The sequence below is a fragment of the Aegilops tauschii genome, chromosome 2 (assembly GCF_002575655.3).
Source record: "Aegilops tauschii subsp. strangulata cultivar AL8/78 chromosome 2, Aet v6.0, whole genome shotgun sequence".
NCBI classification, from domain to species: domain Eukaryota; kingdom Viridiplantae; phylum Streptophyta; class Magnoliopsida; order Poales; family Poaceae; genus Aegilops; species Aegilops tauschii.
In genome coordinates, this window is record NC_053036.3 from 151,442,930 (window position 1) to 151,470,361 (window position 27,432).

A 27,432-nucleotide genomic window follows, 5' to 3' on the forward strand; every position below is an offset into this window, starting at 1 on the left:
ATCAGTTTTACGAGAATTTTTTAGGACCCTAATAAGAGACACACGTGTAGCACGAAGCAATTCTGTCCTCAGATTTTTTTGATGGCAAGTTTAGTCTCCGATGACAGTCCACCATGAAGTCACACTCAGGATCCTACACGCTCGGGGAGGTGAACATGGTGGCGGCAGTGCTAGGGGTTTTAAATCGCCTGCAATGTGGACAACCTAGAAGCCGTTCAGAAAAGTAACCACTTGAACCTTCTACTAAAGGCGGTTTCATATTTTTAACCGCCTCTAGTATTTTTGATAACAATAATAACCGCCTCCATTGGGATATTACATGCGGTTTTACTACGCGGGGACAAAACTGCCTCAATTGCATGCTTCTAATGCATGTTTTTGTATTGTGATTCATTTTTGAGCATTGTAGTATATATAGTTCTTCATAACTAGGGTTACGGTGTACAACTTGTGTTTGTGGTAGATTGATGATGTATTTGACTATTAGCATTTTTCTCTACGAGATTAGTTCATCTCCCTTCTTTGATGATTACACCACAATTTTGCATGCAATATCGTGCTACATTTGTCCAACACTAGTACACTACCAACTCTAAATGTAACCCTACTTGTACACAATATCCGACACAAATTCAACATAAAGAGCTCCCGTGAACTATGAAACATTGCATGAGTAGGTTATCGGGATACACCGCATTGTCGACAAAATAATCCCTCCGTTTCTTGGCATGGCCATCTATCCTATTGCGACAAATGTATCTATGCCCCAGCTGAGAACGTGCTCTGGCATTTTAGTTCCTCCATTATCATCACCATGGCCATTTGAAAACCATCATCATCTTCCTCTTTCTATTGCTTCGACTATGAGTCCTCGAAGAACTCTTGAACAAGCATGCTCATCTATCAATTTGACCTACCGAATAGAAATTGACGCATAAAACAGAAAAATATAAGGAAAAATGAGCAAAATTACTGCATGGTCTATCTGTCATCGACAAACTGAAGCTGAGACAAGTTGGGCACGTCATCGGGGTGAAAGGTAGACAGGAGACAGGGCACGTGCTGACGACGGGAGAGTGAGACGCATGCTGGCTATCCTAGGTGTGGCTCGAGAGCTCACCGCCGCTATGCTCGTTATACGATGATGTCAAGGGCGCTGCAGCTGTGGATGAGCTCGTGGTCAAGCTTGGTTGTCGATGTTGAGTTCGGGGTGGCCGAGTGATGGCCTATTGGAGGCCAGAAGATGTGTCTCTGCCCGAAGGATGCACAGTGCGGGTCTGGAGAAGAGAGGTAGTGGCGGTAGTGCAGCCTCACGCAGATGTTTCGAGCCGGCGAACTCCCAGAGAGGTCACGGATGGTGGCATGGGAAACGATACCATGGCCTGAGGGTGGCCGACGGCGACAAGTCATGGTGGCGGTTGACAACTATTGCAGACGGAATATCCTCCCTCTCAGATTGCGTTGATCGAAATGTCTTAGGCAGGCATAATTAAGGCTAATATTTCTAGCTTGAAGGGGCATTTTTTAACACACCGCAATCACGTTTTTTACTTCGGGCATCTCCAACCCTCAAACCTCCACTATATGCCTGGAGTGCGGTGTCTGGATCACTTTTTCCATCCAATAGGGACCTCTATATATCCGCTTAGTAGTTTCAATGTACAAATTCGGGTATCCTAGAGACAAACGTGGGGGCTTTGCCGAAGTCCGGACATGCACTCGACCAATCGCATGTATGGCCCCGTTCTTCTCTCCCCCAATCGCACATGCAAATATCCCACCACATGCATGATCCCCAGGGGCGGAGCCACGTTTGGGCCAAGCCCCAGGCCCCAGGCTTGCTACAGTGTCAAACAGTGCACAACATGCTTCAGTCAAGGAAGAAAATTTTCCTGACGCCCCGGGCCCAAGCCCCCCCCCCCCCCCCCCGCGCCCCCCGGGCCTGGGTCCTGTCTCCGCCACTGACGATCCCCATCAATTTTTTCTCCTCTTAACCGGATACTTTTTTTTGCATGGTAATATGTGTCTCATTCATATCATAAAGATTAAAATACAAGTCACGTAAAGACCAACATGAAAAAACAGAAAAGGCAGCACCACCTGCCTTCGACATTACCACAACCAAACGAATACTTTGTGATTAGCATTATATGACTTCCTTAGGTATCATGTCCGGACATATATACCAGAGACATTTGCGACGGAGATGCCCTTAAAATGGCCGGGATTAGTTCCAATGGTTTTTCTTTATTGATTGGACTTGCCCACTGCTTACTTGACTGAAGGCATGCGATTCTTCCTCACACGACCCACCACGAGACTCCTGCAGAGGCGCGCCAGCCACCGCAATGGCGCACCCACCTTCGCTTCTCTCTTCTCCACCGACCTCCGTCGCTTTGATCCAGGCCGAGCATCTGCAACGCCGCTGCTCTGTCCTCAACCCAGCTCCGTCGCTCCGCTCGACACCGGGCATCTCCGCAGCGACGCTCCACGGCGAGATTGGTCGCCGCCCCCTCCTTGAAATTGAATGTCGGCGGCGTCGGTGCCGACCACCACGACGGGGAATGCGGAACTGCGACGGCTGGGCCGACGCCTCCCCTCGCCCCCCTCTCTCTCCGGCGGCTCCCACCGCATCAGAGGCGACGGCGCGCCAGGACTAGTGGGCCAAGTGGAGGCCTTTCCAGCACCAGGCCCAATGCTGCTCGGGGCTTCTTAAGTCATGCCTTGGGCGTAATACCGGACAGGGCCAGGCCCAGGCCCAATGCTGCGAACTCGAGGTTGCCTACCGTCTCCTTTCAAAGGCGAAAGCTTGCGCGGGCGTCATATATACAGCCTCCGCCTCACCGTCTTCTTCCTCGCCCTCTTCTTCACCCTTCCCGGAGCGGAGAAGCTTGCGCAGGCATCATATATAGCCCCCACCTCGTCCCCTTCCTCGGTGTGCTGAACCCTTCCTTGGTGTGCTGAACCCTTCCTGGAGCGGAGAAAGACCAGGTTGGTACATTACGATCTTGGCGCATGATTTCTTGCGGGGTTTATCTGCGGAGCGCGTATCTTGTACAACATTACCGAATTTGGTTGAGTTCTGGGCATCGTGTTTCGTTCTTGATCATCCCCTCCCCTCCTGCGCTGCTCTTCTTCCCGAAGTAAGAAGACCTTTGGACGTTAAAATTCAGGGGTGCAGATGAATCTTCCAACTTTCTTGGATTCACGAGTTCTTGCAGAGTTAATTTGAGTTGCATTTCGTACGACAGTACCGATTTTCGTGGAAATATGGTACGGTTTCTTGGTTAGAATGGTTCTTGGTCCTCCCGCCCGTGATGCTCTGCTTCCTGGCCGGAGTTACAAGAGTTTCGGATATGCAGTAGGATTTAGGAGCACAAAAGCACGATCCCAAGTTCTCTTGGCTTGATGATTTGTTGCGGAGATAATTTTTGGAGTATATGGTACAGCAGTGCCTAGTTTAGTGGAATTTTGCATAAGGTTGCTTGGTTAGAATGGTTCTTGGTCCTCACGCCCATGCTGCTCTGCTTCCCGGCGAGAGTTACAAGAGTTTTGGACATTAGGATTAGGGGCACGAAAAGCACGATCCCAAGTTTTTTATGCTTGATGATTTGTTGCTGGGTTAATTTGTGGAGTATATCAAATACAACGTACCAATTTTGGTTGACTTCTGGAGGCGATTTGGGGACTAGAATAGTTCGTGGTCACGAATATGTTACCTTTCTTCTTTCTGCTCCCGCCTATGTGTACATTAACGCTTTAGGGGCACAGAAGCATGATTCCAGGTTTTCTTAGCTTGATGAGTTCTTGCGGGGTCAAATGTGGATTAGCTGGTGCATCAATACTGATTTTGATGGAATTCTGGAGGTTCTTGGCTAGAATGGTTCCTGGCTGTTACTTTACCCTATCTTTTCTGTTGATTGCCGGTTTATATGGTATAATATATGGAGTACGTTCTAGTGGTCTCTGGTTGGATTTTTGTTCTTCAGTTTTTTGAAGTGCAAAATGGGCAACGTGAAATTCTGGTGAATACATGCCATTGTTTCTTACTGTGGCACAGGAAACAGAGAATGGTTTCCGTGATATTAATTATTTATGACACCAATTTATTATTTTTTAATTTTCCTTGATGTTCCCTATGGCACAGGAAACAGAAAATGGTTTGGAGGTCTGACCAGCCTTGCCGCTTCTACATGATTGATGGATCTTGCAAGTATGGTTCAGACTGTTGGTTCTCTCATGGACTTGACTCATTTGGGAGGATAGAGATCCAAATCAGGGTACTTCTGCATTTGATGCATCGTTTTCCTGTCCCAGTAGTGGATTTGCCACGGAATTGCTCTGAGTTGCACATAAAGCTTCTGCAAGACGGACAGGATGGGAATCCTGATCACCTGCTGAGTTTGCTCTGGCGTCTTCATACGATTTATTTGTTTCATGACAGGTTTTCTGTGGTCTCATTTCTAATATCTCTCTTTTAGTTGTCTGCTTTTTCACTTTAAATTAGCAATGAGACACATCTCTTTACCTTTCTGAAAAAAATTGAGACACGTCTCTTTTCTTTTTCTAGACATTCTGATTTATAACCATTGATGTTTCAAAACAGCATTCAATGGTATGTAATCCTGTTGGAGGTTGCCCCACCAGCCTACAATCCAAATGTGATGGATTTCAATAGTGAAACTCGGATTTATATCACCTTCTCTGCTCAAAGTAGAGAAATATGCACTGAATCAAAGGTTCGTTCGCATTTCAGGTATCGTCTTGTAACTTAAGCGTTCAGGCCCTTTAAATAAAGATCCCAAGTGCTATGTCATTATGTTAATATTATTTATGATGTTTGTTCCAGCCATTTCGGGCCTGTCGTGTCTGTGACTATTCCGCATGGAAGGTCATATGGTTTTGTGAGATTCTTGCTCCCTGGGACAGTGAGGCCGCTTTTATCAAACTGGAATCCTGAGGTCCCTCACTTCATCTCCGGAGCAAGACTTCACGTGGACCGCTATATCCCCTATTATCTGTGGTAATGATTTAGTACATGGTTGCTTTATTTTGCTTCCTTTTACGTTATCCTATCATATAGTGTAAACGTAGATCTATAATTTCTGTTAAAACAGTATCTCATGTGTGTTATTCGCACATACAGAATCTTTACCGTTAGCTATGGTGGAAATGTTGCATGACATTTTTCTAAGCTCTTATGACTTTCTTTATTTTTGGCATTTCTCAGACTAGTCAGTTGCTGATTGTTATCGACTTCTCTTTTGTTTGACTTTGTGGACTAGTCTCTTTTTCCAGCATCATTATCCATTTAGGATGTCAGTCCCAGAATTTGATTTCCAAGCTTTGTTGTTGTCATTTGCTTCCTAGTGACATGGCTACACATTAGGCTACTGATTTGAATTTTTGTTGTGTATCTAGGTGGCCTATACCATATTCTGTAAACATCACTAGCCTTTATTCTCTCCGTAAGCTGCTGGTTTGATTTTATGGTTCATTTAGGTTATGTTGGTTTAGTTTATTTTGTATTTTTGGGTACTTATAAAGTGTCCCTGTCGTTCATTAATTCAATTCATGGAATTAGTTTATTTTTGGAGCACTGATTTAGTTAGGCCGTACCTTACTCAATATATTTTTAAATGTTACAAGTTCAGAAATAAGGGACCTTGTTTTTTTGCATTTGTGAACTCTGAATGCTCAAGTCTGGAAATGATGCAAATACAGGAACCCTGCTGAGAATCATGGACCGAATGGCCTGGATGGAGGGCCATGACATGTGCCAAATGCCCTGGGTGGAGTGCCAGGACAAGAACCAGGTGCGCCAGATGGAAACGCAGCACAACAAGATATGTGAGTTTTCCTTCTTTTTTACCTTTCTCAATGTATTTTAAACATTACAAGTTCAGGAATAAGGGACTTTTTTTTGCATTTGTGAACTCTGCTCAAGTCTGGAAGTGTTGCAAATACAGGAACCCTGCTGGGAATCATGGGCTGAATGGCCCGGGTGGAGGGCTAGGACATGTGCCAAATGCCCCGGTTGTAGTGCTAGATGACGTGCTAGATGTGCTGGATGGAGACGCAGCAGAACAAGATATGTGAGTTTTCCTTCTTTTTTTTACCTTACCCAATATATTTTAAATATTACAAGTTCAGGAACAAGGGACTTTTTTTGCAATTGCAAACTCTGAATGCTCAAGTCTGGAAGTGTTGCAAATACAGGAACCCTGGTGGGAATGGAGTGGCAGGACAAGTGTCAGGTGTTCCGGATGAAGTGCCAGGTGTGCCGGATGGAGGCGCAGCACAACAAGATATGTGAGTTTTCCTATTTATGTCGGCATTTTCAGCTACCATCTATCGACTTTTAGGATGCTTAACCGAGCTGTTATGCTACCTAGAATGGCTGACCTTATCATGGTTGCGACAAACCAAATTATGCTGAAATCGGAGCACTTCAGATGTTGCGTAGTATTTGACATTCTGTATTATTTTGAGTAGCAATGGCCATTGTTATTTCCCATTCCGATATCATTTTTGTTGCCTTTCCCCTGTTGGTTAGTCTAGTAGTAGTAGATCTGAACCATGTGAGCTCTTTTGCCGGGACGAGATCGCTGCCGCTCTTCCAGATGTCGACTGTTTCTGCAAGGAGGCCTGACCTGACCAGCCAGTGGCGCAAGTATAAGTGGATTGGAACGGCGTTCCTCATTCAAATGTTGTCGATTCCCATTCGATACATATACACTCCAGACATAGATTGTTGATTAGATGAGTATACTAAAGACGCAGCAAACTTGAGTACTATACTGATTACTGAAATGCTTCTGTGGTTTCCTCTTAGATAGATCATATAGACAAAAAGAATTTTTTGTACATTGAAGCGCTTTCCTTGGTTGATTAGGTTTGGGGTCAATCCCCCTGCTGTCATGACCTGCTGATGCATGATCTAAGAATCCTTGTAATTCTACTCTACACACTGAGTTTTTTTGGTAGTTAATAGCAAAACAGAAACAGTTTGTGTTTGCATATGACACCGAGACCTGTGCGTCTCTTTCGGGGAGAGGAATGAAGATATCTGAGTTTCAGTTAGTTCATTGGGCTTTGCTTACCTGTTTAGTTGTACATCATTGTTGTTTTTCTTCGAGAGAGTTGCATTACCCTGGTGATAGGAACAAGTGGTGATTATTTTGTAACAACCTGAGATTAGTACATGCCAGATTTTATTTTTTTGAATTGTTGCACATCATTTTTGAACTGCCTTGAGATTAGTACATGCCAGATTTTCTTTTTTTGAAGTGGGACAATTCTAGAGCTAAAGCTTCCTTTAGTTGGCACCACCGGAAACAAAAGGCTGCCTTTTTTAGCTCCCAAGCCCCAAACCAAATAGTGCGTGCGAACTGACGCGGCTGAAGCCGGCTAATTTCAGATGATCAAAACACACATGTGTATGTTTGTAAACATTTCGAAGAAGAATGTCGGGGTACATATTGTTGTATGTAGTATGAACATACAAAATTTGAGCCAATATATGTTGGGTGCTGCTACGCGGCCGGCGGATATTTTTAAAAGATTCACCGTCTCGCGAGTCGTCGGCTTTAATGGATTGAGTGACCGAGCGTCACTTTTTATCATTGCAAAACAGGCCGTGTTGCGGGAAATTTCTCAACACGGTTCATGTTGCAGAAATTTTTGCAAGATATTTTTTTTGCAACGAAGGCCTTGTTTTAGTTTTTTTGGCAACAGATGTCTTGTTGCAATTTAGTTTTTTTGTAACAGAGGTCTCGTTGCAAATTTAATTTTCTGCAACATAGGTCTTGTTGCAGTTTTTGCAACAGAGACCTTGTTGCGAAAACTTATCGTAGTGGACAGTAAGCAGCGACCATGTTGACCGAAAGAAAGAAAGAAAAGGATAGCTTGGTTAGGACACGCGCCGGCGGATGCTCGCGTGCGATCTGCCGATAAAAGCCAAGCGTTTTCCATATATATTTGTTATATAAAGAAAAGAAAAGAAAAGAAAAGGTGCCAAACACACATATCTTGTCTTTTACATTACTGCAAATACACACGTGCTGCTGCGTGAAATTTTTCAGATTCATACATCCTCCTATAATCATCACACCGGCAAATTAGTAACGAAATATTGAAACTTGAAGATGGAAAAATTCGCTCAGAAGCAGACCCCAACATTTCTCGTACATGTGGCTCCTCGTCGAATTCTGCACTAGTTTTCTTCTTCCGCTACTGCACCTGCTGAGATCCGTCGACGGTATAGTTTGTAAAAGTGCGATTCCCATCATAACCCTGTGAGAGACAGGGAGGACGTAGGCACAGTACTAGTACCATTACAGACAAATATCAACCGCATAATCTCCATCATTACAACCCTGAAGAAAAATTTACTATAGCCTACTACTATATGTCTGACACAGAAGTTGCACACTATATGGTCAAGCTGCAGTTTTGCTAGACTTAATATGTTGCTCGAAAGTTGCGGTTAACCGTAAGTAGAAGTCAAAGCAGCTACTCTTTAAGCAGTTAACAGAATGTTCGATCAGCCATTCCGGTGGATGCTGTTCTGTCAGATGAACCATCCATTTGTAGTTGATCCGGAGCTATCAGAAAGACTATGCAAGATGTTTCACGAGGCAACAGCTGAACAGAGGGGTAACCAGGCCAGCAACCTAGGCCATTTCCTTGAAAATAGTAGGAAGCGTATGAATTATCAAAAAAATATGGAGTGAGGAAAAAATATGGGCCTTATGGGTCAAGTGAAGGAACACACCAGCCCACAAGGGGCTGGTGCACCCTTTATAGGGCCGGCCTAAGGGGAGGGAACGGAAAGGGGAGGAGGAAAGGAAAGTGTGGAGTTGGACTCCCACTTCCTTCCCTCCCCCCTTTTCCTTCCCCCCTTGTCCATACAAGGAAATGGGGGGCGCAGGAGGACAGGAGGCCTAGGGCCGACTTCCAGCCCCTAGGGGCGCGCCCTGGCTACCCTGGCAGCCCCCCTCTCCCCTCCCACCTATATATACATGGGGAGGGGGCGCCATAAAAGGACACAACATTGTCTTAGCTATGTGCGGCGCCCCCGTCCATCGTTTACTCCCTCGATCATATATTCGTAGTGCTTAGGCGAAGCACTGCGGAGATCACATCACCATCATCGTCACCACGCCGTCGTGCTGCTGAAACTCATCTACTACCTCGCCGTCTTGCTGGATCAAGAAGGCGGAGGACGTCACCGAGCTGAACGTGTGCAGAACGCAGAGGTGCCATGCGTTCGGTACTAGAGCGGTTGGAGCGCGAAGAAAGTTCGACTACATCAACCGCGTTGTGAAACGCTTCCACTTATGGTCTACGAGGATACGTAGACACACTCTCCCCTCTCGTTGCTATGCATCTCCATGGATAGATCTTGCGTGTGCATAGAATTTTTTTTGTTGTCCATGCAACGTTTCCCAACAGTTTCAATCATCACCACCTACTTCTCTGGCCACAAATCAATCTCCTCGCTAGTGCGGCAAGGCCGGGAATGCCTCCTGCCGCCGATCTTTGCCAGAGTTGGCCGCAGAGCCCCCATGGTCGACCTCCTGCTTCGGTGCTCACCGCCTCCGCCCACCTCCTCAGGCGTGTTCGTGTTGATCTCCTGAGCCCGACGGCGCTGCTGGTTCGTTGGATTGGCGCCGGAACGCTTAACTCCGACGAGCTCCGCCGCCCTCTGATAACCCACAAGTATAGGGGATCACAACAGTTTTCGAGGGTAGAGTATTCAACCCAAATTTATATATTCGACACAAGGGGAGCCAAATAATATTTGCAAGTATTAGCAGCTGAGTTGTCAATTCAACCACACCTGGAGATTAATTATCTGCAGCAAAGTGATCAATAGCACAGGATATGATAGATTTGATAGTAGTGTTAGCAGCAATAGTAACGGTAACAGTGATAGCAGTAATTTTGTAGCAAGTGCAACAGTAACGATAGAAGTGGTAACTTAGCAGAAACAATATAAGAGAAATTCGTGGGCATTGGATCGGTAATTTGTTGGATGATATTCATCATGTGACAATCATAAATTAGAGCGATACGGCACTAGCCCCAGTTCATAAATATAATGTAGGCATGTATTCCGTAAATAGTCATACGTGCTTATGGAAAGAACTTGCATAACATCTTTTGTCCTACCCTCCCGTGGCAGCGGGGTCCAATTGGAAATTAAGGGATATTAAAGCCGCCTTTTAATAGAGAACCAGAACAAAGCATTAACACACGGTGAATACATGCACTCCTCAAACTAGAGTCATCACCGAGAGTGGTCCCGACTATTGTCACTCCGGGGTTGCCGGATCATAACACGTAGTAGGTGACTATAACTTGCAAGATCGGATCTAGAACATGGATATAATGGTGATAACATAAACGGTTCAGATCTGAAACCATGGCACCCGGACACAAAGTGACAAGCATTAAGCATGGCAAAGTCATAGGAACATCAATCTCAGAACATAGTGGATACTAGGGATCAGGCCCTAACAAAACTAACTAGATTACATGATGAATCTCATCCAACTCCTCACCGACCAGTGAGCCTACGAAGAAATTACTCACTCCCGGTGGGGAGCATCATGGAATTGGCGATGGAGAAGGGTTGGTGATGACGAAGATCGAAGATCCCCCTCTCCGGAGCCCCAAACGGACTCCAGATCTGGCCTCCCGATGAAGTACAGGAGACGGCGGTGGCTCCGTCTCGTGGAACGTGATAATTCTTTCTCCCTGATTTTTTCTGGAAATATGTGATTTTATAGCATCGGTTTCAGGATCTGCGGGGCCACCAGGTGGGGACAACCCACCTGAGCGCGCCTGGATGGGGGGCGCCCTGGTGGGTTGTGCCCACCCAGGTGCCCCCCTCTGGTGGTTCTTGTCTCCAGAAATTCTGATATATTGCATAAAAAATCCTCGCAAAGTTTCGTTCCATTCCGAGAACTTTTATTTCTGCACAAAAACAACACCATGGTAGTTCTGATGAAAACAGCGTCAGTCCGGGGTTAGTTTCATTAAAATCATGCAAATCAGAGTCCAAAACAAGAGGAAAAGCGTTAGGAAAAGTAGATACGTTGGAGACGTATCAACTCCCCCAAGCTTAAACCTTTGCTTGTCCTCAAGAAATTCAATTGATAAACTGAAAGTGAAAAAGAAAAACTTTTACGAACTCTTTTGCTCTTGTTTGCATGAATAAGCTTATATAGCACCCAGGTTTTTAGCCTACATTATAACTAACCATGCCAACAATAACTCTTAAAAATTATATTAACTCATATCAATGACATAATAAGTTAGCGAGTAATAATAAGATATCTCAAACAGCAGCACGTTATCAAACACAACCATGATATAATATGACAATAGTGGTATCTCGCTAGCCCTTTCTGAGACCGCAAAATATAAATGCAGAGCACCTCCAAAGTTCAAGCAGCGACTAAACATTGTAATTCATGGTAGAAAAGATCCAGCCATGATGCACCCAACATTAGCTGCACACAATGCATCAGCATGACAACAGTGCTCTCAGGTTCTGCCGTTTATTTTAGGAGGCGATGACACAACATAAAAGTAAATAGATAGTCCCTTCGCAGAGGAAAGCAGTGATTTGCAGCGGTGTCAGAGCTCAAAATTTTAAAACAGAGGTAAATGATATTTTGAGACATGCACCCTTCTTGTTTACTTCACGACCATCAGTTATTAATATCTACCATGCTAAGCATGCTAGTGGCGGTTCCCAAGCGATAAAGTAAAGGTTTTGACTCCGTTTGGAGTTTTTATTTGATTATTTGAAAGATCAATTCTTTTTGCAGTTTGGGACTGGGCATCCCTATTACTGCCCTTTTCTCGTGCGATGGTGAGTGAATAAACACTCATCCTGAGAATAACCCGCTTAGCATGGAAGATACCGACTACCTCCTGTCGTTCCATGAACGATCCAGGCACACAAAGAGGATATTTATTTGAAGTTTTTAGAGATGGCACATGCATATTTACTTAGGATGGCAGGGTAATACCGCATATAGGTAGGTGTGGTGGACTCATCTGGAATAACTTGGGTTTAAGGTTTTTGATGCACAAGAAGAATTCCCACTTAGTACAGGCGAAGGCTAGCAAATAGGTTGAGAAGCGGCCAGCTAGAGAGCAACAATGATCATGAACATGCATTACGCATAAGTAACATTGGACACTAGCATGAGTAGGATATGAACACCATGAACATAAATATCATAGAGGCTATGTTGGTTTTGATTCAACTACATGCATGAACATGTGCCAAGTCAAGCCACTCGAACATTTAGAGGAGGATACCATATCATCATACTACATCACAATCATTTTAATGCAATGTTGACATCCAAGATAAATCATTATCCACTCCTAACTACTTATGCATGGCATGGGAAACTATAATCTCTAATTGTCTTTGCAAACATGTTTAATCATAATGGCCTGAATCATGGATACTAGGTTAAACATATTTACAAAAACAGAACAAGTTGAGTTCATACCTGTTTCTCTCTGCCACGACCAGTTCATCGAATATCGTCATTATTACCTTTCACTTGCATGATCGAACGATGTGAAAATAATAATAGTGCAAGAGTGCCGTGGACTAAGCTGGAGTCTGCAAATATTTTATTCAACAGGAGAAGACAATGTAAATATGGGCTCTTTGTTAGATCAACAATTATGCATATGAGAGTCACTCAACATTTTCATCGTGGTCTTCTCCTCGGTAAGACTCAATAAAAAGAAAAGAAAATCAGAGAAACACACTAAAATATTTTTGAAGTTTTTGGTTTTCTTGAACAAGCAAATAAAAGGGAAAAGCAAAAATGAGAAAAACTATTTACATGGGAAAGCTCCCAACAAGCAAAAGAAGAACAAGGAAATCTTTTAGGGTTTTCTTTTTAGTGCTACAGCTAACTACTCTAGAAAGAAAAATAAAAAAGAAGCATGATTTTTTTTGGATTTTCTCAAGTTTTTCAAACACACAAGAAGAAAGCAAGAAAATAAATATAACATGGATAATACAATGAAAAAGTGTGGACATCGACAAATGAAGTGTGTGAACATGAATGTAAAGTCGGTGGGAATACGTACTCCCCCAAGCTTAGGCTTTTGGCCTAACTTGGTAATCAGTCAGTAGCTTGGATAGTAGTCGGGGTGGTAGCTTACGGAGGCCCTTGGTGCGGATGCCTTGGCCTGCCGTGCGGCCACGACCGCCGTGTTATGAGCTCGGGCCTCGTGCTCAAGAACAAAATATCTTCCCTTGTTGTGATAATCAAAGAGAGCAGGTGCAGGAAAATATGTGTACACCATGGATTCTTGGTTAAACAACAATTTATAGGTGAAATTATGGACATCTCCTTTAAGGATCTTATGACGTTTCATAGCATCAAAGTCTAAATATTGCGTGGGTAAAATAGGGTCATAGGGCAAAGGTGAAACACCCATCTCTCTTGCTAGACGTGTGGCATAAATTCCACCATAGCAATAGCCACTATTAGCGTTGTGTTGCAACCTGCGTGCAACAATCGCTCCAAGACATATCACCGGTGAGAGCGGTGCGTATGGGGCTCAAGTCTGGAGCACAAAGTGTACTACAATCTTGTTTGCCTACTATACATTTTCCATTAAATAATGCAAAGTACTGAATTGCAGGAAAATGAATGCTCTTTATTCTACCCTGCGTCACTCCCCTCGTCTCACCATAGCAAAGGTTAGTAAAAAATGTTTGGAACTCAGACCTTGGTGGTTCGTCAAGCGAACCCCAGAATGGGATTTTGCAGTGGTGAGCAAATCTCTCTACTGATATGGTAAATGAATTTTCATACAGTTTAAATGACACCCCAGACTCACGGGGATGGAATTTAAATCCTTTGACAAATGATTCGGTGAGAGTGTGGTGTTGATTGCACTTATCTGAAATGTAGGGACCAAGACCGGCATTGTGAACATATTGCTCAAATTCCTCCTTAATGCTCACACTCACCATATAATCGTCGCATGGCCATAGGCAAGTTTTGGTGGTGGCATCTCGTATGGAACTTTCACTCGGTTCAACATAAGACCGGCGAACAGAACTGTCACTAAAAGATGCCTCCGAGGATATCCTCTTCGAAGACCTCCTTCCAAAGAGGTTCATCATATTCGCGTACAATTTTCTGAAAATTTTCGGGTGACAAAAATTTATCGACAAAACTTTACAAGATCGATAGCAACTACTCATAGGTATACATAGAGGCCGTAGCAAGCATTCAAACTACTTAGAACTCTAAGAATTCAACATGCAAGCTCAACGGGGATACGGATGTCCCCAATAATAAGCATTTCATATTTCCTTTTAACAATAGGTAGAGGTAGTTGAAAACTTCTAATAGTGATTGTCGAAGATTTTTCAATAACATTAATACCATTCACTTGGAATTGTTTCTTCGGAAGTGCACCGTATGCTCATTACCATTGATATGAAAAGTGACCTTACTTTTATTGCAATCAATAACAACCCTTGCAATATTCAAGAAGGGTCTAGCAAGGATAATCTACATGTTGCCGTCCGCGGGCATCTCAAGTATAACAAAGTTAGTCAAAATAGTAACATTAGCAAAAACAACGGGCACATCCTCACAAATACCGATAGGTATGGCAGTAGATTTGTCAGCCATTTGCAAAGATATTTCAGTAGGTGTGAGTTTAGTCAAATCAAGTCTTTTATATAAAGAGAAAGGCATAACACTAACACCAGCTCCTAAATCGCATAAAGCAGTTTTCACATAATTTCTTTTGATGGAGCAAGGTATAGTTGGTATTCCTGGATCTCCAAGTTTCTTAGGTACTCCATCTTTAAAAGTATAATTAGCAAGCATGGTGGAGATTTCAGCTTCCGTTATTTTTCTCTTATTAGTGATGATGTATTTCGTGTACTTCGCATAAGGAGGCATTTTCAAGATATCAGTTAAGCGAGTACGCAAAAGACTGGCCTCAGCATTTCAGCAAAGCTTTCAAATTCTTCATCATCTTTCTTTTTAGTTGACTTAGGTGGAAAGGGCATAGGTTTTTCAACCCACGGTTCTCTTTCTTTACCGTGTTTTCTAGCAATAAAGTCTCTTTTATCATATCGTGTATTCTTGGGTTGTGGGTTATCAAGATCAACTGCAGGTTCTATCTCAACATCATTGTCTGATTCTTTATTATTTGTTTGAGTGTCTTCATGAACCTCATCATTATATTTTTCATTATCAGAAGGTGAGTGTTCATTACCATACTGAGTTTCAACATTAGAGATAGAAATTTCATTATCATTATCAGGAGGTTTTTCTACTTCAGGTTCACTAGAGGCATGCAAAGTCCTATCATTTTTTTCTTCTTTTTCTTTTTAGAAGGACTACATGCATCAGCGTTAACTCTTTGAGAGTCTTTTTCAATTCTTTTTTGGGTATCCCTCAGGATGAAGTGGTTCCTGAGTCATTTTACCTCCTCTAGTTGCTACTGTACCAACAAAGTCACTTATATTATTATTCATTTCATCTAGCAACTCTCTTTCAGATTTAGCAACTTATTCTAACTGAGTTTGAACCATAGAAGCATGCTTCCCTACACCTCTAACATCATTTGAGATTCTAAATAACAAGTCACCCAAGAGAGCAATCACAGCAGAATTGTATTTCAATTATTTCGTAATATTTGCATTGAAGTGATCTTGCTTTCAAATGTAATTTTCAAACTCATAAAGGCATTGGCTAGGGTACATATTGTGAGGATTATCATTATCATTGAATTTCATTAGATAATTTACCTCTACCACCTTAGGGAGTGGTGGTGTATTAAGCCCATGTATTTCTTCAATAGGAGGTAAATTTTTTAACATCCTCAGCTTTAATACCTTTTTCCTTCATAGATTTCTTTGCCTCTTGCATATCTTCAGGACTGAGATATAAGATACCCCTCTTCTTCGGAGTGGGTTTAGGCGGTGGTTCAGGAAGAGTCCAATCATCATAATTTTTCAATATGTTATTCAATAATTCTTCAGCTTTCCCAATAGTTTGTTCCCTGAAAACACAACCAGCACAACTATCTAGGAAATCCCTAGAAGCATCGGTTAGTCCATTATAGAAGATATCAAGTATTTCATTTTTCTTAAGAGGATGATCAAACAAAGCATTAAGCAATTGGCAAAGCCTCCTCCAAGCTTGTGGGAGACTCTCTTCTTCAATTTGCACAAAGTTAAATATTTCCTGTAAGGCAACTTGTTTCTTATGAGCAGGGAAATATTTTTCAGAGAAGTAATAAATCATATCCTGGGGACTATGCACACAACCAGGAGCAAGAGTATTGTACCAAGCTTTAGCATCACCCTTTAATGAGAACGGAAATAATTTGAGAATATAGTAATAACGAGTTTTCTCATCATGAGTAAAAAGGGTGGCTATGTCATTTCACTTAGTAAGATGTGCCACAACAGTTTCAGTTTCATAACCATGGAAAGGATTAGATTCAACCAAAGTAATTAACTCTAGGTCGACAGAGAATTCATAATCCTTATCATCAATAAAGATAGGTGAAGTAGCAAACTTAGGATCATATTGCATTCTAGCATTCAAAGATTTTTCTTTATACTTGCATAATAATTTCTCTAGATCATCTCTATCCTTACAAGGAAGAATATCTCTAGTTGTCTCCTCATTCATAACATAACCTTTTGGTACCTTTGGCAATTCATATCTAGGAGGGCTAGTTCTGGTAGGTGTTTCAAGATTTTTAGTTTCAAGCTCATCATCAGTTTCAACAATATCATGTTGTCTTACTCTAGCAATTTGTTCATCAAGAAATTCACCTAGTGGCACATCATCATCAAGCAAGGTACTAGCATCATCATAAGTATCATTCATAGCAGAAGTAGCATCATCAATAACTTGCGACATATCAGGATTCATAGCATGTGGGTGTTGCAAGTTTACTTATAACAGAAGGTGAATCTAAAGCAGAGCTAGATGGCAGTTCCTTACCTCCCCTCATCTTAGAGGGAAAAATCTTAGTCTTAGCATCCTTCAGATTCTTTATAGTGATAAATTGATAATAATCCCAAGTGACTCAGCAAATATAGCTATGCTCCCCGGCAACGGCGCCAGAAAAAGGTCTTGATAACCCACAAGTATAGGGGATCACAATAGTTTTTGAGGGTAGAGTATTCAACCCAAATTTATAGATTTGACACAATGGGAGCTAAAGAATATTTGCAAGTATTAGCAGCTGAGTTGTCAATTCAGCCACACCTGGAGATTAATTATCTGCAACAAAGTGATCGGTAGCACAGGATATGATAGATTTGATAGTAGTGGTAGCAACAATAGTAATGGTAACAGTGATAGCAGTAACTTTGTAGCAAGTGCAATAGTAACGATAACAGTGGTAACTTAGCAGAAACAACATAAGAGAAATTCGTAGGCATTGGATCGGTAATTTGTTGGATGAAATTCATCATGTGACAGTCATAACCTAGGGCGATACGACACTACCTCCAGTTCATAAATATAATGTAGGCATGTATTCCATAAATAGTCATACTTGTTTATGGAAAGAACTTGCATGCCATCTTTTGTCCTATCCTCCTGTGGCAGCGGGGTCCAATTGGAAACTAAGGGATATTAAGGCCTCCTTTTAATAGAGAACCAGAACAAAGCATTAACACACAGTGAATACATGAACTCCTCAAACTACGGTCATCACTGAGAGTGGTCCCAACTATTGTCACTCCGGGGTTGCCGGATCAACACGTAGTAGGTGACTATAACTTGCAAGATCGGGTCTAGAACATGGATATAATGGTGATAACATAAATGGGAAATCATGGCACCCGGGCCCAAAGTGACAAGCATTAAGCATGGCAAAGTCACAGAAACATCAATCTTATAACATAGTGGATACTAGGGATCAGGCCCTAACAAAACTAACTAGATTACATGATGAATCTCATCCAACTCCTCACTGACCAGCGAGCCTATGAAGGAATTACTCACTCCCGGTGGGGAGCATCATGGAATTGGCGATGAAGAAGGGTTGGTGATGACGAAGATCGAAGTTCCCCCTCTCCGGAGCCCCAAAAGGACTCCAGATCTGGCCTCCCAATGAAGAACATGAGACAGCAGCGGCTTCGTCTCGTGGAACATGATAATTCATTCTCCCTGTTTTTTCTGGAAATATGTGATTTTATAGCATCGGTTTCAGGGTATGCGGGGCCTGAGGGAGTCCTGGACTAAGGGGTCCTCGGGCGTCCGGCCTGTTAGACATGGGCCGGACTGATGGGCTGTGAAGATACAAAGACCGAAGACTTTCTCCCGTGTCCGGATGGGACTCTCCTTGGCGTGGAAGGCAAGCTTGGCATCCAAATATGAAGATTCATTTCTCTATAACCGACCTTGTACAACCCTAATCCCCTTCGGTGTCTATAAACCAGAGGGCTTAGTCCGAAGGGACAATCATAATCATACAGGCTAGACTTCTAGGGTTTTAGCCATTACGATCTCGTGGTAGATCAACTCTTTTAATACTCACATTCATCAAGATCAATCAAGCAGGAAGTAGGGTATTACTTCCATAGAGAGGGCGTGAACCTGGGTAAACATTGTGTCCCCTGTCTCCTGTTACCATCGACCTTAGACACACAGTTCGGGACCCCCTACCCGAGAGCCGTCGGTTTTGACACCGACATTGGTGCTTTCATTGAGAGTTCCACTATGCTGTCGTCAAAAGGTTTGATGGCTCCTTCGATCATCTACAATAATGATGTCCAAGGGGAAATCATCCTCCCTAGACAGATCTTCGTATTTGGCGGCTTCGCACTGCGGGCCAACTCGCTTGGCCATCTGGAGCAGATCGACAGCTACGCCCCTGGCCATCAGGTCAGATTTGGAAGCTTGAACTATGTCGCAGATATCTGCGGAGACTTGATCTTCAACGGATTCGAGACCACGGCAGCCGCTCCCTGTCACCACGATGAACACGACCTAAATCTGTCATCGGACCATACTCAGAAGATAGCACCTGTAACTGCTCTGGCCCAAGATCGGGAGCAAATCACGCCATCCGAGGACGGGATGCTCAACCCACCACGAAAGCCGCAGACTCAGCGGCGTTGGAACCGCACACAAACCTAACCTCGAGTGACATTTGTGTCACCGGAAGCTCGGACTCTTTTCCGGCTACAGGTTCCGAACCATGTGCGTCTGCGTACGTCGAGCTTGATCAGTCATGGATCGTCGAATTTAGCTCTGCAGACATCTTCCGGCACTCGCCTTTAGGCGACGTGCTAAACTCATTAAAAGCTCTATCCTTAGCGGGGGACTCACAACCGAATTATATCCGGTTCGAACTGGAGGCTGATGACATAGAATTTCGCTTCCCACCCACCGCCCACTTCATAGCCACTGTCGAGGACTTAACCGACATGCTCGATTACGGCTCCGAAGACATCGACGGTAAGGACGACGATGCCAATGAGGAGCAGGGCCAAAACCCACCGTTTACCGGATGCTGGACGGCCACCTCTTCGTACGACGTGTACATGGTGGATACACCTAAAGAAACTAACGACGATGACAAAGAAGATTCAGTCAAGGATAAACCTCCTGAAACACAGCCAAAGCGCCGGCGTCAGCGGCGCCGCTCTAAGTCACATCATGGAAAAGACAGCAATGCCGGCATGGGAGAGAACAATACTCCGGATGATGCCGAAGACAAGGAAGATCCCGGTGAGGCAACTTCCGAATAGGACGAACGGGAAGACGGTCAAGCCAGCCCTGATGAACAGGCCATACACGAAGACTCGGAGGACAGTAATTATCTTACGCTCTCCGAGGACGAGGTGAGCCTTGGCAACGAGGATTTTATCATGCCTGAGGAACCTCTCGAGCAGGAGTGCTTTAAGCGCCGGCTAATAGCCACTGCATGGAGCCTGAAAAAGAAGCAGCAGTAGCTTCAAGCTGATCAAGATCTGCTCAATGATAGATGGACTGATGTCCTGGCAGCCGAGGAATACGGCCTCAAGCGCCCAGCCAAAAGTTACCCGAAGCGCAAATTGCTACCTCAGTTCGATGATGAGGCGCTGGAGCCCGTACCATCATCGCGCAATGCGGCTGACCGACCACCAAGTGGTCGGGACAAAGCGGCAATTCAAGACGAACACCAGCCCGCCCTACCTCACCGTAAAGGCAGAGATAAAACAGCTCGGGGCTATACATATGACCTTCGGCAGGACCTGGACAATAGAGCATGACATATCAGATCGATCTACGGTCGCAAGGGCGTGCCCCGACACGCGAAGACGGCTACCTATTCGGACATGACAAGCCTAATCACGCCCGGGCCGAAAACCGCAGACGGACTCCATCTGAGCTACGTCGCGATGTGGCCCGATATAGAGGCGCCGCACACCCTCTTTGCTTCACTGACGAAGTAATGGAGCATGAATTCCCAGAAGGGTTTAAACCCATGAATATCGAATCATATGTTGGAACAACATATCCCGCTGTATGGATCAAGGATTTTCTTCTCCATATCCATATGGCCCACTGAGATGACCTTCACGCCATTAAATACCTCCCGCTAAAACTCAAAGGGCCAGCTCGGCACTGGTTAAACAGTCTTCCTGAAAACTCTATTGGCACCTGGGAGGACTTGGAAGACGCTTTTCGCGACAACTTCCAAGGCACATACATACGACTTCCAGATGCTGATGACTTAAGTCACATAGTTCAACAGCCCGGAGAGTCAGCCAGGAAATTCTGGACTAGGTTCCTAACTAAAAAGAACCAGATCATCGATTGTCCGGATGCCGAAGCCCTAGTGGCCTTTAAACATAGCATCCGCGACGAATGGCTTGCCTGCCACCTCGGCCAAGAAAAGTTGAAGTCCATGGCAGCCCTCACGGCACTTATGACCCGCTTTTGCGCGGGTGAGGATAGTTGGCTGGCCTATAGAATAACACGACAAGCGAAGCGGGCACCTCCGAGGTCAAAAATAGCAACGGCAAGCTCCAACGCAACAGGCACAAACGTCAAAGCAATGATGACAATACCGATGACACGACAGTCAACGCCGGATTCAGTGGCTCCAAGTCCGGTCAGTGGAAGAAGCCATATAAAAGAAACAATCCGGGACCATCCAGCTTGGACCGCATACTCGATCGTCCGTGCCAGATCCATGGCACCCCAGAAAAACCAGCCAACCATACCAACAGAGATTGTTGGGTTTTTAAACAGGCCAGCAAGTTAAATGTCGAGAACAAGGAGAAGGGGTCGCAAAGCAAGGACGATGATGAGGAGCCCCGACCACCGAACACAGGGGGACAGAAGAAGTTTCCCCCTTAGGTCAAAACGGTGAATATGATATATGCTACCCACATCCCCAAGAGGGAGCGCAAACGCGTGCTCAGGGACGTCTATGCGATAGAGCCAGTCGCCCAAAAATTCAATCCATGGTCGTCATGCCCGAGCACCTTCGATCGTCGGGATCATCCGACCAGTATCCGTCATGGCGGTTCAGCCGCACTGGTCCTCGACCCAATCATTGATGGATCCCATCTCACGCGAGTTCTCATGGATGGTGGCAGCAGCCTGAACCTGCTCTATCAGGATACAGTGCGCACAATGGGCATTAATCCACCACGGATCAAGCCCACAAAGACTACCTTTAAAGGAGTCATACCAGGTGTAGAGGCCCGCTGTACGGGCTCAATCACACTAGAGGTTGTCTTCGGATCTCCGGAAAACTTCCGAAGCGAAGAGTTAATCTTCGATATCGTCCCCTTTCGCAGTGGCTATCATGCGCTGCTTGGATGAACCGCATTTGCTCGATTCAACACGGTGCCGCACTACGCTTATCTCAAGCTCAAGATGCTCGGACCACGCGGTGTCATAACAGTTAATGGAAACACGGAACGCTCCCTCCGTACCGAGGAGCACACCGCTGCATTAGCAGCAGAAGTACAGAGCGGCCTTTTCAAGCAGAACCTTAATTCGGCGGCCGAGCTCCCGGACACCGTCAAGAGAGTCCGGACTATTCTGCAGCATGACAGCCCGGCTCGTCAAGAGCTCGACTAGCAATTTGGCCTTCATCCCAGTCCCGACCAAGTGACGGCATTCGTACCGCGCGTACATAACTATGCACTCAAAATACCATGGGCATAGACGGAGGCATAACTAGCTTGTGATCCACAATACGGCTCGACCACCCCCGGACACACATACTTTCACCTTTTCCTTTTTTTCCTTTTCAGGTTTCTTTTCCATAGGCCTTCCCTGACGGCCTGATCACCGGTCCTTTCGAAGGATACATACACCAAGACGACAAGAAGCACGGACATATATGGGAATTTCTAGGTGGTCTCTTTAACGATCACTCTACCTGTTTTCAGGACCCACACGCAGCTCTCCCTTGGTTGTGGCATATTAAATAGCCGGTTGCTTATCGCACTACTTGTACGAATGCGCTTTGACGTATTAATCAAATTATAATGGAAACAGTTTGCGGCCCAAATTCTGCGGCACTAGCTTACTACCCTTTCTTCTTTCCTCTTTTCTTTTTGATAACCTTATCAAATAGCACCCGTACACTTTGGTACGTTTTAATCTACCAGGGGCTTCATAGTGCCCCGCAATATGGCAACAAAGTCCGAACACTTTTTAAAGTATAGTTCGGCACCCCGAATTTAGCACTATATGCATTGGCTCCGAATCATGTCTTTGGTCAATAGTTGGGTTGCCCGACTCCTGTGCTTGCTACCTTACGTTTCGTTATATCGGCTAGGGTAGTAAAGGGAGAACTACTGCGATTGTGTCCTGGTTTATCCAGATGAGCACCTCAGTAGAGAAGGCCGAAAACTGACTGTCATGATGCGGCGAGAGCCGGTCAGCTCTTCGGAGGTTTCAAATCTTTAGCAATTTTTTCCGCATTATGCGAAGGATTGGTTCTTACCCAATCAGGTGTTTACATCATCCTAGTTCGGATACTAGGGGCTACGCCTAAATTTTTATTGTCAAACTCCTATGGCTAAGTGAGGGTGCTAAAGCCACATAGTCCGATTGCCTGGTTCGTTGCGCTAAACACCTCCTTCAAGGACCAAACAATGAGATCGAGAGTGTTTAGATTCCATCCGAACAACCCCGTACTACCTACGTGGGGGCAGAAGCCAACGACTGGCCAACTCTCAGATTTCATAAAAACGGCCGCACAGGAGGTAAAATTTATAACAAGCATTATATTACATAGCGACTTTGTTTCATCATACAAAGGCAAAGACAACATGAATGTATTCATTCGAAGATAATGTCTTGCACAAATTGCGTCACCACAATGCGAGACCCCTCCAGGACATCTTCAAAATACCGCTCGGGCATGCGGTGCTCCTTGCCCTCAAGCGGTCCCTTGGTCGCCAGCTTGACGGCGTTCATCTTCACCCACTGCACCTTGACGTGGGCGAAGGCCATGCACGCGCCCTCGATGCAGACTAACCGCTTGACGACGTCTAGCTGAGGGCAGTCATTCACCAGCCGCTTCACGAGCCCGAAGTAGCTGCTGGGTATACCTTCAGCAGACCACAGCCGGATTATTAAGTCCTTCATGGCTAGTTCGGCCACCCTATGCAGCTCGACCAGCTGTTTTAGCTGATCGCTAAAGGGCACCGGATGTTCTGGCGCAAGGTATTGCGACCATAATAGCTTCTCCGTTGAGCTCCCTTCTTTGGCTCGGAAGAATTCCGCAGTGTTAGAAACACTGCGCGGTAGATCCACAAACGCCCCTGGGGAACTCCAAATCTGGGTTAGTAAGAGATACCTCTTCTTCACATACTTGCTTTGCATACTAAAAGCCTTACCCGCCGCGATTTTCTTGGCCTCCTGGATCTCCTGGAGGGCGCCCTGGGCTTCAACCCGGGCCTCTTCCGCGCTTTGGCGAGCCTTGGCGAGTTCGGTCTCTTGAGCCGAAACATCGCGCTCCAAGGACTCGCATTTCTTTACGGCATCCTGAAACTCTTGCTGGACCTGATCAAGCCTGGCCTCGTGCTTCTCACGGGCGGCTTGTTCCTTGGCAGCTTTATCCTCGGCCTCGGCCAGCGCCTTTTTAAGGACCTCGACCTCGGTCGCCGCTCCTACAAATATCATGGCACTACGGTCAATACACATCATTCATTCTTTCTGAATATATAGCAAGTCACCACATACCTTGCTTGTCCTCCAGCTGCCTTTTTACAAGGTCGAGCTCTTGTTCGGCCCGCTCCAGACTCTGCTTTAGTCCGGAGACCTCAGCAGCATGAGAGGTTGCGGCAAGCAACGACGCCTATTTATTCGCATAAGACATATTTAGTTAGTTTCCTGCGAAAATTACTTGATCCTCTATTCGGATTTTCTTTCCGAACGCTGAACAGTGTTTCAGGCGCTACTGTCTATACTATGACTTTCTCTTTCGCGCCGCTTACCTCAAAGCCAGTTAGCAGGCTTCGGTCAGTCCACTCTTGACGGACTGAACCCTCTCAACCATCGTACCCATAAGGATACGGTGTTCCTCCACAATGGAAGCGCCTCGTAGCGCTTCCAGCAGATTATCCGGTGCCTCTGGATGGACAGAGGTCACCGGCGGAATAGGCGCACCTCCTCCGTTACTCGTGTGATTCCTGAGCCATGTAGGTCTCCGGAATGGTATTCGGCAGGGGGACGAATTGGATATGGCCCCCATCGCCACTTTCCATGGGGATTTTCTCCCCGAGGTGTCCGGTGGCCGAGGGTTCACCCTCCGACGCCACCCTGACGGTCTCCTGAACCTCTCCCTGGCCCGGGAAGGTCCTTCGGGATAGCACCTCGGCGTCGCCCTTGGCCTTGGGAGAGTAAGCCGTCGGCGGTGACTCGCTGGCATCGCCTTCGAATCCAGCGAACCCCCTGATGAGGATCGCAGGGAGCTGTCGTGGGCCGGACTACAATTGCATAATTCAACATGTTAAAGCTATGAAGTAGAGATGCCGGATATATGGACGCATCAGGGTTTTTAGTACTTACGATGCGGCCAGGGGCTTGTTTCGGGGGTGCGGCTCTGGACTGCTGTCAACGTCACACACGGAGTTATCCGCGAGGGAACTCTTCCCCCTCTTGGATGCTCCTGCCTCCAGACTTATGGAGGCCGCCCTCTTCTTCCTTCCCCCTCGGGGGGAGAGTTGCTTTCTTCCTCCTCCTCATCGTCGTCTTCAGCGGCAGAGGAGTGAGTCTTGTTGTCTTCGGACGACACGTCCGAAGCTCCCTTACGGCGGGGGTCACTCCGGACCCCCTTGGCCTTCTTCTCCGGCGCCTGGTAGGGCGTCGGAACCAGCATCTTCGTCAGAAGCGGAATTGCTGGTTCTAGGTACCTTCCCTGAACAAGCAAGTAAAGGATACACCTTGAAACGCGAAAGACTTTCCGCACTGGCGGGGTGGGCCAGGTCGTGCCCACGGTCCTCGGACGTCTCTGGCGGCGTCTCGTTACCTTGAAGAACAACTTCTAGATATCTTAGTGCGTGGTTCCGAAGAGCCTTTCCAAGGTCTGGTGCTCCTCCGGATGGAATTCCCATAAGGGGCAAGTCTGGCTCTGGCATGGAAGGATCCAACAAACTAGCATCACCTGGATCACATTGACGAGCTTGATGTTTTTGTCCACCATGCTTTGGATGCGTGTTTGCAGCGCTATCAGTTCGCCGACAAAGACCAATTTGGGCCCTTCTCTAGCTACGAGGTGAGCCACATTGGAGCTCCGGACTTGAATTCGGGAGCCACGGCCTAGGTGGCGTTGTGGGGCTCTGTGATATAGAACAACAATTTTTGCCACTCTTTGACGGTCTCCACAAAAGTACCTTTGGGCCATGTGACAATGGGCATCTTGCTCACCATGGCACCTCCGCAGTCCGCGTGTTGGCCATCCACCACCTTCGGCTTCACGTTGAAGATCTTAAACCATAGTCCGAAGTCGGGTGGAATGCGGAGGAAGGCTCGCACACGACAATGAATGCCGAGATGTTGAGGAAGGAATTTGGGGCTAGATCATGGAAATCTAGCCAGTAATAGAACATGAGTCCGCGGACGAAAGGGTGGAGAGGAAACCCTAACCCGCGGACGAAGTGGGGGATGAACACCACCCTCTCATTAGGCTTCGGGGTGGGGATGATCTGCCCCTTGGCCGGGAGCCGGTGGGCGATTTCCTTGGCCAAGTACCCGGCCTCCCGAAGCTTGGTGATGTCCTTCTCCTTGACGGAGGAGGCCATCCACTTGCCTTGCGCTCCAGATCCGAACATGGTCGAGTGCTTTCTTGAGGCGGAAAAGATGAGGACTTGGGCGCTGGAGCTCGAGAATGGGAGGGCAGAGAAAGAGAGAAGGCGTAGGTGAAAGAAAGGGATCCTTATCTCCTTATAAAGGCAGTGAATATCAAGCGCCTCCCCACTCGCCTCAAAACTCGCCTATTCCCAAGGGCTGTGCAGGCGGCACGGTTGGATTGCCCATGCCCGTATTGATGAGAAATCCCGCAATAAGGGGACACAATCTCTGCTTCGACAAGACGTGCCAATGAAAACCGCGTCTCGAAATGTGGAACGGCAGATGAAAACGGTTCGAAATAATGACCGGGCAGTGTGATGTCACGCTACAAAAGTTGTCAGCGGATTGGACTCGTAAAATATTATACTCTCTGCGGTTGTGAGTGGTACTTGTGTTGCAGAGCCGAACACGTTTGTTGCGTTTGAAGACTATTTTGGAGTATTCGGAGGAGGAACCCGCCTTGCAATGCCGATGACAATCTGCGCGCTGGACACCTCGTCATTAAAGCCTGGTTCAGGGGCTACTGAGGGAGTCCTGGACTAAGGGGTCCTCGGGAGTCCGGCCTGTTAGTCATGGGTCGGACTGATGGGCTGTGAAGATACAAAGACCGAAGAATTTCTCGCGTGTCCGGATGGGACTCTCCTTGGCGTGGAAGGCAAGCTTGGCGTCCAAATATGAAGATTCCTTTCTCTATAACCGACTTTGTACAACCCTAATCCCCTCCGGTGTCTATATAAACCAGAGGGCTTAGTCCGAAGGGACAATCATAATCATACAGACTAGACTTCTAGGGTTTTAGCCATTACGATCTCGTGGTAGATCAACTCTTGTAATACTCATATTCATCAAGATCAATCAAGCAGGAAGTAGGGTATTACCTCATAGAGAGGGCCCGAACCTGGGTAAACATTGTGTCCCCTGTCTCCTGTTACCATTGACCTTAGACGCACAGTTTGGGACCCCCTACCCGAGATCTGCCAGTTTTGACACCGACAGGGCCACCAGGTGGGGACAACCCACCAGGGCGTGCCTGGAGGGGGGGCGCCCTGGTGGGTTGTGCCCACCCAGGTGC

General features: G+C 45.9%; 1 protein-coding gene across 1 annotated transcript in view; it reads left to right on the plus strand.

The window, feature by feature from the left end:
* The first annotated feature begins 2,264 nt into the window (after positions 1 to 2,264).
* Positions 2,265 to 27,432, plus strand: part of LOC109741023 (putative zinc finger CCCH domain-containing protein 51) — a 220,552-nt gene continuing 195,384 nt past the window's right edge. The window contains exons 1-7 of the mRNA XM_073509559.1: positions 2,265 to 2,991; positions 4,148 to 4,444; positions 4,607 to 4,756; positions 4,850 to 5,023; positions 5,725 to 5,850; positions 5,970 to 6,095; positions 6,220 to 6,312. Of these exons, the coding sequence (XP_073365660.1) occupies positions 4,158 to 4,444; positions 4,607 to 4,756; positions 4,850 to 5,023; positions 5,725 to 5,773 (660 nt within the window). The 5' untranslated portion in view covers positions 2,265 to 2,991; positions 4,148 to 4,157 and the 3' untranslated portion in view covers positions 5,774 to 5,850; positions 5,970 to 6,095; positions 6,220 to 6,312. The remainder of the gene's footprint in view (positions 2,992 to 4,147; positions 4,445 to 4,606; positions 4,757 to 4,849; positions 5,024 to 5,724; positions 5,851 to 5,969; positions 6,096 to 6,219; positions 6,313 to 27,432) is intronic.